Source organism: Pongo pygmaeus, chromosome 5 (assembly GCF_028885625.2).
Source record: "Pongo pygmaeus isolate AG05252 chromosome 5, NHGRI_mPonPyg2-v2.0_pri, whole genome shotgun sequence".
In the NCBI taxonomy this organism is placed as follows: Eukaryota; Metazoa; Chordata; class Mammalia; order Primates; family Hominidae; genus Pongo; species Pongo pygmaeus.
This window is the reverse complement of record NC_072378.2, coordinates 134,347,849-134,368,403: the sequence shown is the minus strand read 5'-3', so window position 1 is coordinate 134,368,403 and position 20,555 is coordinate 134,347,849. Positions and strand designations below refer to the sequence as shown.

Below are 20,555 nucleotides of genomic sequence, written 5' to 3'. Positions count from 1 at the left end.
TTCAAGAATAGTTCATTTTAGAATCATGGTTTCATAGGGAGCATTTTCTTGGTACTATCTAGCCTTTGGGTTAAAAAAGTTCTGAGAGCTCTAAAGGGCCCTCCATTACTATGCAACAGTTGAAACAGCTATTTACTCAGTGTATGAGCAAGAACGGGTTATATAAGATTTTAAAATTGAATAGAGTCAGAGCTCCTTCATTCAGTATTTTTTCTCATGAACAGTCTCCCCCAGAAGGATGAGTTATTGAAAAAAATAATGCAATGGAAGCCACTTAAAAGATACCAAGTTATGGTGATGAGAAAGGAAAAGTTGGAATTGGCTCCTTCCCAAGAGGCTATTTGACCAAATATCAAATGTGGATGATTTTTCATCCCTTCTTCCCTTCAAAAGTACTCAATCTCAGTTAACGTCACTGAATGTGACATCCCCCAAAATACTTCCCAGCTGAAACTGAGTCAAATATATTACCTTTAGAGTAAATCATAAATTCAAATGTTTTTTTCTGTATTATTTTGTTTTGTCTTTGCACACTGGTATCATTTTTCTTCCCATGTTGTAGCACACTTATTTATGCATTTGCTAAATGACTATGCCCCAGTAATATAATGATCATTCTTTTTAAAAATTTAAGACAGAGTTTTGCTCTGTCACCCAGGCTGGAGTGTAGCCTCAGCTCACCGCAACCTCCACCTCCCGGGTTCAAGCAGTTTTTGTGCCTCAGCCACCCAAGAGGCTGGGATTACAGGCACTCACCACCATACCTGGCTAATTTTTGTATTTTTTTTTTTTTTTTTTTTTTTTAGTAGAGACGGTTTCACCATGTTGCCCAGGCTGGTCTCGAACTCCTGGCCTCAAGCAATTCACCCGCCTCAGCCTCCCAAAGTGCTGGGATTATAGGCGTGAGGCACCGCTGCCCACCTAATTATTCTAAACAACTTAGTAGAAATAATAATAAGACTAAAATAATTTATTACATCATCCTAGTTTTAGGAGATTTCATTATTTTTGAACAATGATTTATTTTATACTGTTTTGCCAAAATTCCACGGAGAAAAATGCAATTCTTTGTTTGACTTTTAGGAATATATTTTTTAAGTAAAGCAAGTGTAATTTATTTTTAAACTGTTAAATTGTGATTGCCTTGGAAGTAGCTGTTTCTCAGACAACTCATGACTCAGGTCTGCCTGGCATCACTGGGCTCTGGAGCTGTTAGAAGTGCCCATTATTATTTTATACAAAATGTCTTGCTCCCACACACATCTCCACACTTTATGGAAGTTAGAGTTGGGAGTTATGAGTAATGCTAATTAAAAAACCATGACAGCTCAGCTTCAGATGTGCAAAGTTTTTCAAGAATAGGGGAAATGGAAGTTGTAATTAGGGTCAATTTGTGTGGTGAGAGAGCATCCTCACACTAATGAAATGTTTTATTTGTATTGGGAAACTAAGCTGCAGAAACCTTCAGACAAAATCACAAGAGGAATTTTTCATGCTGCAAGCCCAATTATGTAGGTACTGCCAATTTTGAAAGCAAAGGAATTCAAGAATTTATGAAAGACACAATTGTTATGCTGGAAATAAGGTATTATTTTATTTCTGTTGCTATCAGTAAAAGACTGTTTCAAAGCTTTACCTCCATATTATGAAGATTTTACCTTCTAGATTCAGATTAAAGGAGCTTTTGTTGAATGATTCTTGTGGGCCAAGTGGTTCTACTACTGTAATCCCTTCAGATCTTTACAGCAACCCCATGAGGCACCCCAGTTCACAGATAAGGAAACTGAGGCTAAGAACAACAGCTAACATTTACCAATCACTTACTACCAGGTACCAGGGTCTCTTCTGTCTCATTCATTCTTACAACTCTACGAAGGAGGTAATATTATTATCTTTATCTTGTGAATGAGGACACAGAGAGACACAAACCTTAAGGGACTTGTCAAAGTCTAGCCGGTAACTAATTAGGACTCTGATTCCATACAGTCCTTCACCTTTAAGCCCAGGTTCCTCCTGGAAAGAAGCAAAGGGGCTTGTCCTGGGTAGCACAGATATTTAAAGAGGACAGCACAGTGATCTGAACCTTACTTTCCTAAATCCAGTCCAGGTTTGCTCTCTTGACCCACATTACCAGCCAGCAATGATGTTTCTACTTTCCAATCGGTGAATTTGGATTCCAGTTACACTCATTTCAGTACTTGTTTGCATTCTATTTTAGTTAATTCCCTAACTTTTTATGTAACTTGTATTTTTCTATAAGATTATAAGTTTCTGGATAAAATTATATTTCATGCACCTATCAGAGCTCTGAGCTGACTTACAGTGCTTGGAAAGTTCTGTGCAATTCATAATAGGTAGGAATCATGCCTTTTTCTCTGTATTTCCAGCCTACACATGAGGGATCACATCCATGTGGCACAAGTACCACCTTCTAGTGCCATTAAATCCAGATGTAACCTAGGAAACATCTCAACACGATGCTGCCAGCAACCACGAAGGCTGATCGCAATAACCATCAGATGAAACTTGCCTGCCAGACAGTGCTGACACATAGTACATGCTTAATTGTTGAAGGAGTCAATGAGTAAAGAAGCGATTGCTGAACTAAAGAGCATTTTACTTCTGCAAATACATATTGGGCACCTACTACGTGAGAGGCACAGTGCTGGATGCTTCAGGGTTAAAAAAAAATGTATCTAAGACATTATTATTTATTTATTTTTTTTTTAAGGCAGAGTTTCACTCTTGTTGTCCAGGCTGGAGTGCAGTGGCGCTATCTCTGCTCACTGCAACCTCCTCCTCCTGGATTCAAGCGATTCTCCTGCCTCAGCCTCCCAAGTAGCTGGGATTACAGATGCCTGCCACCACATCCTGCTAATTTTTGTATTTTTAGTAGAGATGGGGTTTCATCATGTTGGCCAGGCTGGTCTCAAACTCCTGACCTCAAGTGATCCACCCACCTCGGCCTCCCAAAGTGTTGGGATTACAGGCGTGAAGTCACTGTGCCCAGCCGATTATTCTTGTCTGTAGGTTTTACCAACTTATCAAAAAAAAAAAAATCGAAATAACTGCAAGATAACCATTCAGCAAATACTGAGTGGATAGTAGGAAGCAGATATGATGCCAGGCCCTGGAGTCTGGTGAGAAATGAAAGGTATCCTCACAGTGCAGGTGCTTATTGCCAATTAGTGGAGAGCGATGAGGGATCAGGAATCCTTTGATGGAGGAGATGGCTTGATATTATACATGTATTATGTGTAATGTCTATGATAGCAAAGGGGGAAGTTCAGCCAGTCCCTGAAGACTCCTGGAAGACAGGATGGCTAAGTTGAGTCGAGCATGTGTAACTGAGGCCAGTAGTTTTACAGAGCATTCTAAGGAGGGAAAATAGCTTGAACATGTTTGGAGAAGAGAGAATGGCACATTCAGGGAGCTTCAAATACTTCGAAATTCTGGGAGCACAGAGTTCAAAGCAGGGAAAGAGGATGACAAAGGAATCTGAAGCTGGCAGCAGGCACAGATTCCTTAGCTTACAAAGGATGTCCCAAAACTTTTGTGAACTAAGTACCATGAAAGCAGGAATTCTTGGGAAGGAGATCATATTAATTTAGAGACATCGAGAAAATTTCTTTTCTTTTTTCTTTTTCTTTTTTTTTTTTTGAGACAGAGTCTCGCTCTGTCACCAGGCTAGAGTGCAGTGGTGTGATCTCGGCTCACTGCAACCTCTGCCTCCCGGCTTCAAGCGATTCTTCTGCCTCAGCCTCCCAAGCAGCTGGGACTACAGGCGCACGCCACCATGCCCAGCTAATTTTTGTATTTTTACTAGAGACGGGGTTTCACCATGTTAGCCAGATGGTCTCGATCTCTTGCCCTGATGATCTGCCCATCTCGGCCTCCCAAAGTGCTGGGATTGCAGGCGTGAGCCACCGCACCTGGCCTGAGAAATCAAGAAAATTTCTAAAAGTGATGGTAGTGGTGACAGAAGTAGGAAGTTTTAGAAATCCTCATTTACATGTCTCCAAATTCTACAGCTTTATGGGGTCACCATTCTTTTAGTATTAAAATAAAAATAGTTGCAGGCCCCATATGGTTAAATCCACATGCCTCCTTCCTCCCCACCAGCCTCCCACCCAAACACACACAGAGCACTTCAGGAGTTTCGTGGTTCTGATCACCTCCTGCACCAACTTCCTGCTTTTTCTGGGTCCTTGCCCTCCACTTCCAGCAACTGGTCTTTTCTCTTATCCCTGCTCCAATCCATTCTTAGATGACAGCAGCCCCCTTTCCTTCATATTCTCGAAACCCATTCATATAAGCTCTTTGTAGATTTTTACTAAGAATTTGAAGAGGGCTGTAGTGCAATTGAATATTAGGTAGGCCCATCCTGAAAATTCTCTTGTCAAATCCACCATAAGGAGTTTCTTTTTTGGGGTGTGTGCGTGTGTTTGGTTTTTGTTTTGTTTTGTTTTATTTTGAGACAGAGTGTTACTCTGTCGCCCAGGCTGGGGTCTAGTGGCACAATCACAGCTCACTGCAGCCTTGATGTTTTAGGTTCAAGCAATTCTTCTGCCTCAGCCACCCGAGTAGCTGGGATTACAGATGCATGCCACCACACTTAGCTAATTTTTTGTATTTTTAATAGAGACAGAGTCTTACTATGTTGCTCAGGCTGGTCTCAGACTCCTGGGCTCAAGCAGTCTTCCCACCTCAGCCTCCCAAAGTGCTGGGATTACAGGTATGAGCCACCTAACCCAGCCAGGAGTTTCTTGTAAATCAACTTTAAAAAAATCCCACAGGCTTCTTGTCATACTGAGCCTTTGGTGTCTCTCCCTTTCCCCATTCCCCACAACTTGACAACTTGTCCTGACCTTTTCTTCTACTTTTTTTTTTCTATTTCTGGGCTCTCTTAGCCTTTCATTCTCTCTTTCTCTTTCTCTGTCTCACTCTCTTTCTCATCAAAATCCCTCCTTTGTATTCGATAGAGCACTTTAGCCTTTTCTCTCTCCCTCTCCCTCTCTCCCATAGGCCATCTGTCCATTATCAACATGATAATGGTGAACTTAACCCTTAATGTTCAGGTGGCCATTCAGGTATTAATTTTAGTAAATTGCTCTTCCTAAAAGGACCTTCATCCACAGCCTTCACAATATAATTTATGTTCTTCCCATTTCATTTCCCTAATTAAATAATTTAAAAAGCACTACTGGTGATTCTCAACCATTATTGAGTACAGGAACTCCTTTTAAAATATAAAAACAACCTCAAATCCTCACAAAATTGTCTTCACAGTTTTATATTTATTGATTAGAAAATATAGAGTGAGAGAAAGTTGCTATGTACTCACTAGCACATTGAATTTTTTAAAAAACAACTTTCCATCCCATTTATATACATTTGAAATTGAGAAGTACAGATACATCTTTTACTGTTTTTTCAACATTAAATAATCTTCAGTGGCCTGGGGATCCTTTTGGAGATGTCGGTTTTCAAATGTCCATGGCTCACCAAGGCTCACACACATTGAGCATCCCCTTCCTGGAGACGCCAGGGGACTCTAGGAAAGACAGCTGCGGGTTTATTCTCCAGGTTCCCTCCCTCTTTACCATCTAGCATCGAAAATCTCCATAAAAATGCAGACAGAAGTGCAAAATCACCACAGCATTGAAAGCCCGAATATTTGTCAATGAGTTAGGATTTAACAGTAAATAAAATGGGGAGCCTAATGTGTAAGACTGGGCCGTAAAATGTTGGATTCCCATAGACTGCTGCTGTGCATCCTCATTTGACAGAGATGGAACCTTCACCAAGCAAGAAAGGGAAAGAGCTCCTCAGATCCTCAGAGCTGCTTTCTCTGAGGGTCAGAATTTCTTGCCCTAACACTTGATTCTTCCAATCCCATCCCCCATCCTGTCATTATCACTTGCCTTTCTTTCTGTCTCTCTCTCTTTTTTTTTTTTTTGTTTATTTTGGTTTTGTTTGTTTGTTTGTTTGTTTGACACAACTTGCTTTGTTGCCCCGGCTGAAGGGCAGAGGTACAATCATAGCTTACCGCAGCCTTTAACTTCTGGCCACAAGTAATCCTCCTGCCTTGCCTCCCAAAGCACTGGGATTACAGGTGTGAGCCACTGTGCCTGGTCATTTCTCTTTCTATATCTCTTCAGGGACTCCAATTTCCATGATTTCAACAACTCTGGGCTGAATAGGCAAGACAGTGACTCACTGCCTTTTGAAATATGAAACTCGTGTTAAGAAGGGACAAAGCCTATCACAGCCACTGGAGCAATGCACTCTAGAAGTTTGTTTTGCACCCACTGTTTTTGACAAGTAAAGAACTACAGACTGCTTTAAATAATCCAGGAATGATCTCCCTCATTTGTAATCAGGGGACCAAAAAGTGGAAGAAAAAAAATTAAAAAGTTATTTTCTCAGTTCAATGGAACCACACCAGAAAAATAATATACAGACATCAGAAAGTTGGCTAGCAGCTGTGCACATCAATTGCACCTCCAGTGCAAAAGACCTGAGAGGAGTTTCTAACCGCAACCAGGTGGCTAGAATAAGGTGTGTCAGACACTGAATATACCACAGTCATTCCAACTCCCCTCTGATTTTCTACTTTTCCTGCATGGGTAATTAAAAGATTCAGATACACACTTGTCAATCTCTCTCACAGCCAAGTTTGACCAGTCATCCACTGGTTCTGGTCAATGAGATATTAAGTAAGTCTTCCAGGGTGCTTCTTGAAAGTTTTCCTCCTAATAAAAGGAGAGAGCCACAGGAGGATAAACCCTTGTCCCAAGACTCCTTCTATTGTCTCCAGCCTATGGATGTGGTTGTGAGGGAACATAATTCCTGGAGCTGCGGCAGCCACCTTGCACATATGGTGACAAGCCAGGGGACAACAGACAATCCTTTGAGGAAACGGGAACAGGAGGATGGGTACAGTCTGAGTCCTTGGAGACACCAAACCCAACTTGGTCTTTTAGTTAATTAAGCAATAAATGCCACTATGATGTAAGCTTCTGTTTTTCAGGGCTTGGGGTTCTTGCAGTCTGTGTTAGGCTGTTCTTGCATTGCTATAAAAAAATACCTGAGGCCTGGCATGGTGGCTCATACCTGTAATCCCAGCACTTTGGGAGGCTGAGATGGGAGGATCACTTGAGCTCCGAAGTTCGAGACCAGCCTGGGCAACATGATGAAACCCCATCTCTATCAAAAATACAAAAATTGGCCGGGTGTGGTGGCATGCACCTGTAGTCCCAGCTACTCGAGAGGCTGAGGTGGGAGGATCACTTGAGCCTGGGAGGTGTGGAGGTTGCAGTGAGCTGAAATTGCACCACTGCACTCCAGCCTGGGTGACAGAGTGAGACCCTGTCTCAAAAAACAAAACAAAACAAAACAAAAAACAAAAAAAACAACCTGAGATTGGGTAATTTATTTTTAAAAAAGAGGCTTTACTGGCTTACCTTTCTGCAGGTTATTCAGGAAGCATAGTGACATCTGCTTCTGGGGAGGCCTCAAGAAGCCTCCAATCATGGCAGAAGTCAAAGGGGGAGCAGGTACATCACATTGTGAAAACAGGAGTGAGAGAGAGAGCGTGGGGTGGAGGGAGAGGGGCCACACACTTTTAAACCACCAGATCTTATCTGAACTCAGAGTCAGAACTCACTTATCACCAAGCAGATGGCCCAAGCCATTCATAAGGGCCCCCATGACCCAAACACTTCCCACCAGGCCCCACCTCCAACATTCGGGATTAGAATTCAATATGAGAGTTGGTGGGAATATACATTAAAACAATATCACGGTCTTGGAATGGGACATCAATTGTGATGAAAAAAAAACTATATATCATAACTGATTTAGGGGCTAGGTGAAACGATGCTGCAAATCTGGTTATTGGCAAGTATGTTTCAAATACAGAGGAAAAGGATGCATTCTAAGATTTCTATTTACAGGAAACATAAATAAATTATGGAAAGCATCTGATTTCTGTTCTCAATATAATTTTTTAAGATAGACTCTGTGGCAAAAGATGTAAACCACATCTGATGATAAGAATAAACTGAGGTGAAGATAGAGCTTGCTGAGAACTGAGATGCAAATAGATCAATGACGTGTAGAGTGGAAGGGAATGAAACTGCAACAGCAGAATCATCATCTGAAATCTGTGATGTGGAGGATGAATATGAGAAGTTCTTCTAGGATGCAGATAAAAAGGATGAGAAGATAGAGATGAAAGAGGAAATGAATATATTAAACTAACATATAAATAACTGTGTCTAAACAAATAGGACAAAAATACTAGAGGAAATCTTTTCTGAATGGAAAAAGAACTCAACAAGTAGCAGAAAAATTTAGAAGAAAATGCACCAGACTTATCCTGGTGAAAGTTTTGAATGGAAGAAAGGAAGAAAGGAGGCTGGGTGCGATAGCCCAAGCCTGTAATCCCAGCACTTTGGGAGGCCAAGGTGGGTGGATCACCTGAGGTCAGGAGTCCAATACCAGCCTGGCCAACATGGTGAAACCCTGTCTCTATTAAAAGTATAAAAATTAGCCAGGCGTGGTGATAGGTGCCTGTAATCCCAGCTACTCAGAAGGCTGAGGCAGGAGAATTGCTTGAACCCAGGGACAGAGGTTGCAGTGAGCTGAGATTGTGCCACTGCACTCCAGCCCGGGAGAAAGAGCGAGAATCTGTCCAAAAAAAAAAAAAAAAAAAAGAAAGAAAGAAAGGAAGAAAGGATAAAAGGAAGAGCAGAAAGAACCCAGGTGCGGTGGCTCACGTCCCAGCACTTTGGGAGACTGAAGTGGGTGGATCACTTGAGGCCAGGTGTGCAAGATCAGCCTTGCCAACATGGTGAAGCCCTGTCTCCACTAAAAATACAAAAATAGGGGGCGTGGTGGCCCACACCTGTAATCCCAGATATTCGGGTGGCTGAGAAAGGAGAATCACTTGAACCTGGGAAGCAGAGGTTGCAGTGAGCCGAGATCACACCACTACACTCCAGCCTGGGCACCAGAGAGAGACTCCATCTCACAAAAAAAAAAAAAAAGCAGAAAGAAAAAGAATGAAAGTAATGCACATAATCAGGCAGAAAAAGTGAACCACAAATCAAAGCACAGGGGAGTACTAACATGCAGATTTAAACAGTGTCTCCTCTTAATACCTCCTCAGCCAATAGGAGTGGAAGAATATTAGTTTCGGGAAAGGATGTCTGTGAAATTGCTACTAAATCAAACCTGGGGTTGGAAAACTAACAAAGAAAGATCACAACATTTCTATATTTTTTCTGTAGAAAATTCAAATAATAATAGATGTTGAGAGAGGCCAAAGTTCCTTTTTGTCAGAGTTTCACTGTGTGCTGAGGAGAGGATCAGGGTGCGGGGGGGTGGGAGATAGTGACTAGATAAGCCTTTTACCCAGTATTTGTCACTACAGGGGTGGCCATGCAGGGTCCAATGCCAAGGAACAGCATGTTGGACATTTGGTGGGCTGGAAACACCACACCAGAACTCTCCCTGGGAAATGCCCTCTGGGAGGTTATAGGAGGTGAGCCTTCTGCTAAGCTCCTGCATCTCCTTCCTGGGGCATCCTGTAACCTCTACTGAGCACTGGCCCCCGTGATACAGACCCTCCTGCTCCCAACATGCTCCCAGTCTAAGGCAGGATACAAACCTAGTGAAATATAATCCAGGGTGCTGTAAAACCTTGGACGTAAAGGCAAGAGACAGAAGGGAGATTAAAGCTAACCTGGGCAGGTGCAGTGGCTCACGCCTGTAATCCCAGCACTTTGGGATGCCGAGACAGGCAGATCACGGGGTCAGGAGATCAACACCATCCAGGCCAACATGGCGAAATCCCATCTCTACTAAAAATACAAAAATTACCCGGGTGTGGTGGTGCACGCCTATAGTCCCAGCTACTCCGGAGGCTGAGGCAGGAGAATTGCTTGAACCTGGGAAGTGGAGAGTGAGCCGAGATCACGCCACTGCACTCCAGCCTGGTGACAGAGCCAGACTCCGTCTAAAAAAAAAAAAAAAACAAAAGCAAAAAAAGCTAACCCAAGAGGGTAAGCCTATGGAGGAGGGGATATTGGAGCTGGCCCTTTAAAAATGAATAGGGGGAGGCCAAGGCAGGAGAATCGCTTGAACCTGGGAGGCAGAGGTTGCAGTGAGCCAAAATCGCGCCACTACACTCCAGCATGGGTGACAGAGTGACAGACACTTCTTCTCAAAAAAAAAGAAAAAAAAAAAGAAAAAAAATTGAATCGAGTTTCCCTGGGCTGTGAAGGAAGGCGAAGGACCCTGCGATGAGGGGAATAGCCTGAGTCTCAGCACAAACCTGGGAAAGAACACAGAAGATTCTGGAAACAGCTAGTGGTGTAGATGGGCTGGAGAGTTGGTGCCTGGAGAATGTTATGGACCCTGAAGACCTGGTCCACTGAAACGGGGCTGCTAAATACTCTGTCTGAACAACTAGAGAACAATTCCATGCATAGGGCTGAAGTTTAATAAAATATAAATATAGTTGTGACAATAAAACACTTTATGGTCCCTGAAATGGTGCTATATCAGCTAGCTAAACATAGTGCTAAAACCTTCATAGACATGCTAATGGATTGCTATTCAGTTGCTAAATATTTATATGAAGATAAAGTTCTAGATGCTAACCATTATATAACACTACAGATTAACCATAGTCTGTTGATACAATTGTAAGGAGTAGAGGTGTAAGGATCAGTATTCTGGAGGGTTGTTTTCATTCATTCATTCATTCACTCGACAAACATTGAGTATTTACTTTGTGCCAGAAGGCTAGGGGTGAAAGGACAGGTCTCAGAAAGGCAGGGTTCTTGCCTTCAAGGAACTTCCAGTCTAGTAGTGAAGACAAACAGGTCAATCAAAGAGTGCCTTAAAATGAGATGGACTCTGAACACACATTCTGTGCATAGAGGGCCCACATGGGCTGGGGGCAAGATAACACTGAGGACTGAGGAGTGGGCTTCAGAAGTGAGGTGGTACTAGAGATGACTATTGAAAGATGAGTTGGGATCAACGGCGTTCAGGGAGAAAGAGCAGAGGAAGGGCAGGCCATAGCCACAAGGCCATTTTTGGACAATTGCAAGTTTTTCTTGAACAAAATATGAAGTGGAGGTGGGGGAGGGGTCTTTTAAATTTGTGAGGTATTCACAGTTGGTCAAGCTATATAATTACCTGGCAGCCTGCCAAAAAAAGAAAAAAGAAAACACCTGTGTGTGCATGCTTTTCAGCTGGCTGTAGGATTTAGTCAGCTGGCAAGTGTTTATTGCGTGCCCATTATGTCCATGTGCAATAAAAGGCGTATGGGGAAGAAAGAGAAGAAGAAAGCAGGCAGAAACTCAAATATTGTGAAAAATGGATTGTTTCATGTTGAGTGCCAGCTACAGTTGTGGTTTCATCTGACTCACTGTGACCAGCAGACAATGCAGCTATTGTGGTGGTGGCTGGCGCTGCAGTCTCGTGAAGCCCTTGGTGCTCTTGCGCTGCGGGTCTCAGCACCTGTTTGCATAAAGCTGCTTGATTGAATCACAGCTTTGATAGGAACAGTTTTACTTTATCACCTTAATAAAGAATTGTCATTGCATCAAAAGGCAAACTGGAGATCTTCCTCCTACTGCTGCTGCTGCACTTCTAGCAAAGCCATGTGGACAGAGAAAGGTGCGATGCCTTTCCTCCCTCATCAAGGGTCACAGCTAACACTCCTATCACAGGAGACAGAGTGACAAGAGAAAAGCGTAACAATTTAGTTAATCAAAGTTTGATGTGACACTGGAGGCTTTCAAAATGAAGATCTAAAGACTCAGGGAAAAATGTCTGATTTTATGCTTCAGTTTGATGAAGAAAGGATGGGCGTGTAGAAATGTGATTGAACAGAAGGGTATGAGTTAATAGTAATAAACTGAAACAGAAACCCAGCAAGGCCTGTCCAGATTCTTTTGGGCCTCACTGTGTGGCATTTCTTCCTCCTGGGCAGAGGGCAGGACTCCCATGAAATAAGGTTTTCAAGGGAAAAGGGAGAGAGTGACCTTTCCAGGTTTTATGATTTGCTTTGGGGCAGAGTGGTTCTGGTTTGTGTGACCCACCTTGGGGAAAGGAATTCTGTTTTCCATGACTTGCTTCAGGGGAAAATGGGAGAGGGTCAGAAAGACCTTGTTTCTGGCCGAAATCCTACAGCCAGCTGAAAAGCATGCACACACAGGTTTTTTGTGGGTTTTTTTGTGTGTTTTTTTGTTTTTTTGTCAGGCAGCCAGCAGCCTTTCCTATGTTCCTTTGTCTAGTTCAAAGTACTCAGCACACCAATGTGTCATACTTTGGGGTATCTTGTTCCGAGCCCCAACAGCAGGAAGAAGACAGGATAGGCATAACCAAACCGCCTGTGGGTACCACTTACAAGTCTCCAGGTAGTTTCCACTTCTGTGATGTCCACAGAAAGCAAAGAATTCCCTATGGCAATTTTTGGGAGAACTGGGGTGTAAAGGAAGGGCCCCTGTGAAGCAAAGCCATGAGTAAAATGGCTGGGAATGCTCTGCTTCATCATTATTAAAGGCAGACTGACTTGAAGGCTGGGTATTTTTTGGAAAAGCGCTAATTGTGAATCTTCATCTTACTCTGTCCTTCAGCACTGGCAACTTCTCAGTCCACGTGGCTGCCCAAACTCTCACCTCTGTGTGTAGACCAACACAAACCCCAGCTTCCTGCCAGTGCTTCAACCCACATTCTGATCTCTTGCTTCCTGTTCACTGCCAGATTTCTTAGAAAAATGTATCTCTACTTTCCAGCATCCAAGGATAGCATCTTGCTCTTGTCATGGCTAACCAACACACAGGAAAAACCCACTCCTTATGCCTCTCTTTTTAAAGTAGCACCAGGAAAACTTCCTGTGATGGAAGTCTTGAAGTATCAGAGCCACAATCTCAGAAGCACTAAGGACTAGCCTTATACAGTGAATTAGAATTCAAAACCCCAAATGGAGAGGCTGAGGATCAAATGGCAGTCCTAAGTATCAGTAGTAAGGGAAGGGGAAAAGCCAGTTTGGGGCAGTATTCCTTAAAGCATATAATAGGGAAGATATTAAAATTCAGACAACTGAGACCACAGCTAAATTCTGTAACATATAACTCCATGTTGGTAAGCCCTCCATGTGGGACTAGGGTTCTAGAATGATCTTGTACAAGGTTTTAATCTCTTAAAGGCAAATTGCCCAGAGACAGGAAGATAGAAAGATGGATAGCAAGAAAGAGATATATGTTATCATATAGAAAATTGTAAAAGGTATTTATGATTCATATAAAAATAATTCCTTAATGTCTCTGAAGAATTATACTCCAGGGGTTTCAAGGGGAACGTTGACAAACTGGGATGGCTTCCAGACCCTTTGCACATATTCCCGTTTGTCAGTCTGCTATGAGTCCTGGCCCGAGAAACCAGGCAAATGATCTAAGTCCAGAAAGCAGCAGAAGAGGTTGGGTCCCTCTTCTGTCAGGAGCTCTTTCCTCCAGACAGAGAAGCTAGCACTTAGCAAACCACTTCAGGCTCTCTAAGGTAAGATAATGGAGCACAAAAGGAAGGGACTCTTGCATCTCAAGGCATCTTTCTTATTGTAGGGACACAGTATTTTCCATCTCATGAAAGAGGAAAACAAGAAAGGAAGAGGAGAAGTACAGGGTGGCAAGGACAATCTTCTGCTATTAAAGCAGTTACGGCATTGATTTCCCTGTGTCCTTAACTCCGCAGCCCCAGGTCCCCTCTGTCACACCACATGCCCTTCCCAGGTCCTTCACTCAGTCTGGCCTCCCAGGTGGTCCATTCTCCAAATTCACTTATTTCTCCAATCAGAATATCAGAGACCAGTCCTCAACTGCCAAAACACATACACTAATCAACACAGCAAACATAGATAAAATGAACAATGACAAGTAGAGATAAGAATAATACAATATTCTTATCCAAATGTGAAGATTTGACCTAATTCTCCTTGTGGTAGAGGAATTCATTGTTGAGGATTTTAAGATCACATAGGAAAAAGAATATGGAAACTGTGGACATGAATGAACCTACAAGAGAGTACTTTAAAGTCATTTTGCATGCCAGAAAAGTCAAACAGCACATAAAATTAATAAATAATAGGTAATAAAGATATCATCAGAATGTTAAGTTTTTTGGCCCCATTATACTTGGAACACAATGAAAAGTCATCACTGTGACCGACAAGGCCCTACTTGAAGTGCCCCCTCTGTACTTATCCAAATTCACTTTAAGCCCTTTCTTTCCTACCTCTCCAGGCTCACGATGTGCCCCACATGTTATATGCTGGCCATCTGACAGTTCCTAAAACATAATGAGAACTTTCCTGTCCTAAGGCCTTGGAAATTACTTTCTCCTGGGCCTGAAATACTCTTCCCTCTGCTACTTTTTTGTTTTGTTTTGTTTCTATTTTGACAAGTTGCAAACATATAACAAACATCTGTGTTCCTACCACCAAAAATTAAGTTATTAATATATATAATATATGTAACATATTATATAAATATATATTTATATATAAATATAAATTATATAAAAAAATATATATATATAGCAGTGAAACAGAACGAATGTGGTATCAGAGCCACAACCTCAGAAGCACTAAGGACTAGCCTTATACAGTGAATTAGAATTCAAAACCCCGAATGGACAGGCTAAGGATCAAACAGTAGTCCTAAGTATCTGTAGTAAAGGAAGTGGGAAAGCTAGTTTGGGGCAGTGTCCCTTAAAGCATATAATAGGGAAAATATTAAAATTCAGACAACTGAGACCATAGCTAAATTCTGTAGCATATAACTCCATGTTGGTATATATGCTATATATATATATATAGCAGTGAAGCAGAACAAATATATATACATATATATATATATATGTGTATTTCTCCCTGTGCCCAGGTAAGTGCCTGCCATGTAACAGTGCCAAATATTCTGTTTTCTGATTAGCTAGATAAATTGCTGATTTAATTTCAATTTACTGGGTTTTGTTCAAAATGCTCATAAATTTGCTTTATTTCTTGTGGATTATTGCACCTTTATTTGCTCCTCCATCTAAATATTCAGTGTTTTTTCCCCTTATTTTTGGGGATGCCAATTCCCATATCCTACCAGGATCCTGGAGATGGAAAATACCTCGAGTATTTGTGATAGAGCTTTGGATCACCTTTATTTGAGCTGCTTATTTCACTAGAGCTGAATAGCATTTTTAACTATACCCTCCCCCAACCCCAAAAAGGCAGCCTTAGCTCAGCCTATGAAAACTGTGTGTGCAATCACATTTCTAACATTTGACTTACACCTCAGTTCTGATTCTTCTCCATCTCCTTTGCCGGCACTACTCTTCTAAATATTGGCATTGCCTAGGTCCCAGTCTTGATCCTGCTTTTCCTTTTCCCCTATTTTATCTTCCTAAGTGATCTCACCCATTCCCGTGGCTTTAAATACCAAATGTGTGCTGCTGGCTTCCAAATACATATGTCCAGGCTTGACCCATCTTTAAGCTCCAAATCTGTATACCGAATCCCCTACTTAACATTTTTACCTGAATGTCTCACAGGTAAAATAAGTAAACCATTTTACTAAGTCCAAAATGAAACTTTTGATTTTTGCCCCTCCTCTTATCACCACTCACAACCAGTTCTATTCCTAATCTTCCCTATGTTGGTATGTTGCACTACACAGTATATAGTACAATGCCCTCTACATCTCTCAGTGGGTGTTGGCCCCATATAGTACTGTATTGAGTATATGGAATATTGTAAAATCACCCACCCACCTGCTCAAGCCACAGAGCCATCCTGGGTTCTGACCCATTTCTTACCCTCCATCTCCAATTCTTGAACAAGTGTAATTTTTTTTTGTTTGTTTTTTGTTTTTTGTTTTTTTGTGAGATGGAGTCTTGCTCTGTTGCCCAGGGTGGAGTGCAGTGGCATGATCTCAGCTCACTGCAACCTCTGCCCCCTGGGTTCAAGTGATTCTCCTGCCTCAGCCTCCTGAGTAGCTGGGACTACAGGCATGCACCATCACGCCCAGCTATTTTTGTACTTTTAATAGAGATGGGGTTTTGCCATGTTGGCCAGGCTGGTCTTGAACACCTGACCTCAGGAGATCCACCCACCTCAGCCTCCCAAAGTGCTGAGATTGCAGGCATGAACCACCACACCCAGCCCTGAACAAGTGTAGTGGTTTTTAGCTCCAAAATAAGTCTTGAATCTGCCTACTTATCTCCAGTTCCACTCTTAACACCCGAGTCTAAGCTATCATTATCTCTTGTCCAAACCAAGGCAACAAACTCCTCCCTGCTACCAGTCTTGCCAGTCTTGCCTTTTGAAGAACTAATCTCTACATAGCAGCGAAGGTGGACTTTATAAATAAGAAAACGATAGTGTCAATGCCCTCTACACCTCTCAATGGGTGTTGGCTCCATTATACTTGGAACACAAAGAAAAGTCATCATTGTGACCGACAAGGCCCTACTTGAAGTGCCCCCTCTGTACTTACCCAAATTCATTTTAAGCCCTTTCCATCCTACCACTCCAGGCTCACGATGTGCCCCACAAGTTATATGCTGGCCATTTGACAGTTCCTAAAACATAATGAGAACTTTCCTGTCCTAAGGCCTTGGAAATTACTTTCTCCTGGGCCTGAAATACTCTTCCCTCTGTTGCTTTTTTGTTTTGTTTTGTTTCTATTTTGACAAGTTGCAAACACATAACAAACATCTGTGCTCCTACCACCAAAAATTAAGAGTTATTAACTTTTTGACATTTTTCCTTGGATTTGAACATTAACAAAAGAACAATATAAAGGTAAAGTCTCCTTGTTCTGCCTGTGTTCCATCCCCCTTTCTCCTTACTCAGAATGAGTAAGGGGTATTGCTGGTTCCTTACACTACATACATTTCTCCCTTCCTTCTGTTTAGCAAAACCTTGACTTTGTTAAGGCATTCACACACTGCCCACTCCCACCTCCACCCTCTGCCCCAACACCATCATGTGTTCAGCAGAGGCCATTTGCAGCACGATTGTGGCCCAGGAGATAAGAGGGCAAGTTTCCTGGAGGCTGTCTTTCATTTTGACCCAGGCTATCCAGCAAGGAGCCTGTAGCACTTCTAGAGGCTCATATCCTCTCTCTCCTGCCCTCAAAGATTTGCCTTTAGAGAACTGGAATGGAACCAAAGAGTCAGGCTCTTTGAATTTCTGATGCACTGCCAAGGAATGAACCAAATGATATTCTTGTTTGTTCAGTCTTCATCATGTGTCATCTGCTTATCTCAACATCACTGTCTGATCTAAACCAAAAACATGAACATCATAAATAGAAGGAAACTGGACTTCCTACATGTCTCCATGCCTCTCCTCCCAAAAAAGAAAGAAAAATGATTTCTTCTTCTATATCAAATCATTTTTTGGTTAGTGTATTATTTTATCATAATTGTGTGTGTGTTTAAACCCAGTGCTATGAAAGACTTCTACAAGGTTAAATCTCCGCTCAAATACAAAATGTTTAAAATCTCAACTGAGAACTGACCTCCCTGTCTCTTCTCTCTGCTTGCAGGCTGCGGCATGTTTACCTTCCTGTCATCTGTCACTGCCGCTGTCAGTGGCCTCCTGGTGGGTTATGAACTTGGGATCATCTCTGGGGCTCTTCTTCAGATCAAAACCTTATTAGCCCTGAGCTGCCATGAGCAGGAAATGGTTGTGAGCTCCCTCGTCATTGGAGCCCTCCTTGCCTCACTCACCGGAGGGGTCCTGATAGACAGGTATGGAAGAAGGACAGCAATCGTCTTGTCATCCTGCCTGCTTGGACTCGGAAGCTTAGTCTTGATCCTCAGTTTATCCTACACGGTTCTTATAGTGGGACGCATTGCCATAGGGGTCTCCATCTCCCTCTCTTCCATTGCCACTTGTGTTTACATCGCAGAGATTGCTCCTCAACACAGAAGAGGCCTTCTTGTGTCACTGAATGAGCTGATGATTGTCATTGGCATTCTTTCTGCCTATATTTCAAATTACGCATTTGCCAATGTTTTCCATGGCTGGAAGTACATGTTTGGTCTTGTGATTCCCTTTGGAGTTTTGCAAGCAATTGCAATGTATTTTCTTCCTCCAAGCCCTCGGTTTCTGGTGATGAAAGGACAAGAGGGAGCTGCTAGCAAGGTTCTTGGAAGGTTAAGAGCACTCTCAGATACAACTGAGGAACTCACTGTGATCAAATCCTCCCTGAAAGATGAATATCAGTATAGTTTTTGGGATCTGTTTCGTTCAAAAGACAACATGCGGACCCGAATAATGATAGGACTAACACTGGTATTTTTTGTACAAATCACTGGCCAGCCAAACATACTGTTCTATGCATCAACTGTTTTGAAGTCAGTTGGATTTCAAAGCAATGAGGCAGCTAGCCTTGCCTCCACTGGGGTTGGAGTCGTCAAGGTCATTAGCACCATCCCTGCCACTCTTCTTGTAGACCATGTCGGCAGCAAAACATTCCTCTGCATTGGCTCCTCTGTGATGGCAGCTTCGTTGGTGACCATGGGCATCGTAAATCTCAACATCCACATGAACTTCACCAATATCTGCAGAAGCCACAATTCTATCAACCAGTCCTTGGATGAGTCTGTGATTTATGGACCAGGAAACCTGTCAGCCAACAACAATACTCTCAGAGACCACTTTAAAGGGATTTCTTCCCATAGCAGAAGCTCACTCATGCCCCTGAGAAATGATGTGGATAAGAGAGGGGAGACAACCTCAGCATCCTTGCTAAATGCTGGATTAAGCCACACTGAATACCAGATAGTCACAGACCCTGGGGACGTCCCAGCTTTTTTGAAATGGCTGTCCTTAGCCAGCTTGCTTGTTTATGTTGCTGCTTTTTCAATTGGTCTAGGACCAAGTAAGTACTTTATTCTTTAATGTATTGCTTTTGACCAGTCAGAGCATCCTACTGCTATAGTAGCTCAAGCATATAAGTGCTAGAAGGAAGACAAGGATAACATTGGTCATCTGATGTTCCTTCTAATGCAGAAAGTATGCTTGGCTTATATCTTCTTCTGAAAAGTACAGGGCTAGTATTCAACTGAAAGATAAGTTTCCCATTATCTGTCACATGAGGATACTTTAATTCCCATTAATTGAGGATGAACCAGTCCTGGAAAGATATTTATTGCCCAAGGGAATTACATTGCTTTATGAAAGCAAAATTTGCTTTCATAAAATGGGGTAACATTTTCCTCTATATTATCTCTGAGTTTCTTCCTATGTAGAAGGAAAAAAATCAAGGGTTTAGATTTTCTTAAAGACACAATAGTGGATGCATTCCAGTGATAGTAAAGAAGGAGGACATTACGATCTGAGAAGGAGGATGTATTATTATTATTTTTTTTGAGTACATCTTATTCACTAAAATAGCCTCGCATGGCACTTTACTCTTGTCCATTAAACAGAAGCTTGAAAGTCTAGTTGCTATCATTCAACATAATACAAACAATTTACAAGGACATAGCTATGAGGTTTTATTTTATATAACTAGTCTGCTCTAATGACAAAGTATAAACACCTGTCTTGGGCAAACTCTTTTAGAGATGGATTTACTAGAATAGGCTGTTTGTTGTAGTTTTCTTGTCTATTAGCCTTACATCTAAAGCCTGAATGTCTCTGTAGGGAGGCTGTGAAGGGTCTTTTGTACACCTCACTAGAAAAAAAAGGAGGACTTAAAAGCTTAAAGGTAGCGTCTATTACCCCACCTCCTACCCCATTCCTCTCTCTCTCTTTCTCTTTTATTCCTCTCCTTCCTTTCTCTTTCTTTCTAAGTCTCTCCCTCTCTATCACAAAGTTGGTTTTGAAACTTGTTGACAAGGATCAAGGAGGCAAGCAAATTGGCCCAAATAACAGGAAGCATTGGAGGTTCAGGCCAATAAGAAGGTATAGGCTATGCTGAAGAAAGAATTTCATGGGGAGATGTAGGGCTCTGGTTCCAGGTACTGGACAGCGTTTCTGGAAAGAAGGCCAGGTAGGGGCTTGCTTTAGTCATCCACTGCTAACTCATTAACTATTCATTCAAGCATTATGTATTGAGTGATGAATTTTTTTCATAACCAAGAACTATGCTAAATATTGGGGAAAGGATAATGAACAAGACAGACACTGTCCCTATCTTCAGGGAAATTGTAGGTGAAGGGACTGAGCTATACTCTCTGTATCTGCCTCCTTCTGGTCAGCAATCATCAGGTTTGGCCTGCTTAATCTCAATTAATAACTAGACTTGCACATGGCTGATATGTCCTCTCCTGTTCTAACTCCACCTCCTCATTTTTCAGCTTCTAATTCCACTTCTAAGGGCACTCAGTTTCTAGATATTGATTTATGCAAGTTCCAAAGAGAGAGAGAAGGGTTGGGTGAAATCTGATTGATGCTGCTCTTTGCTGTGCCAAGTCAGAGGTGGAAGTTCAGGTCTAAACAGCTGTGGCAAGATTGGGTCATGGTCCAAGAC

General features: G+C 42.1%; 1 protein-coding gene across 1 annotated transcript in view; it reads left to right on the top strand.

Moving 5' to 3' along the window:
- The window catches only part of SLC2A12 (solute carrier family 2 member 12), a 65,618-nt gene that overhangs the window by 5,272 nt on the left and 39,791 nt on the right, over window positions 1-20,555 (top strand). Inside the window, exon 2 of the mRNA XM_054490405.2 lies at window positions 17,619-18,959. Coding sequence (XP_054346380.2) covers window positions 17,619-18,959 — 1,341 coding nt within the window. The remainder of the gene's footprint in view (window positions 1-17,618; window positions 18,960-20,555) is intronic.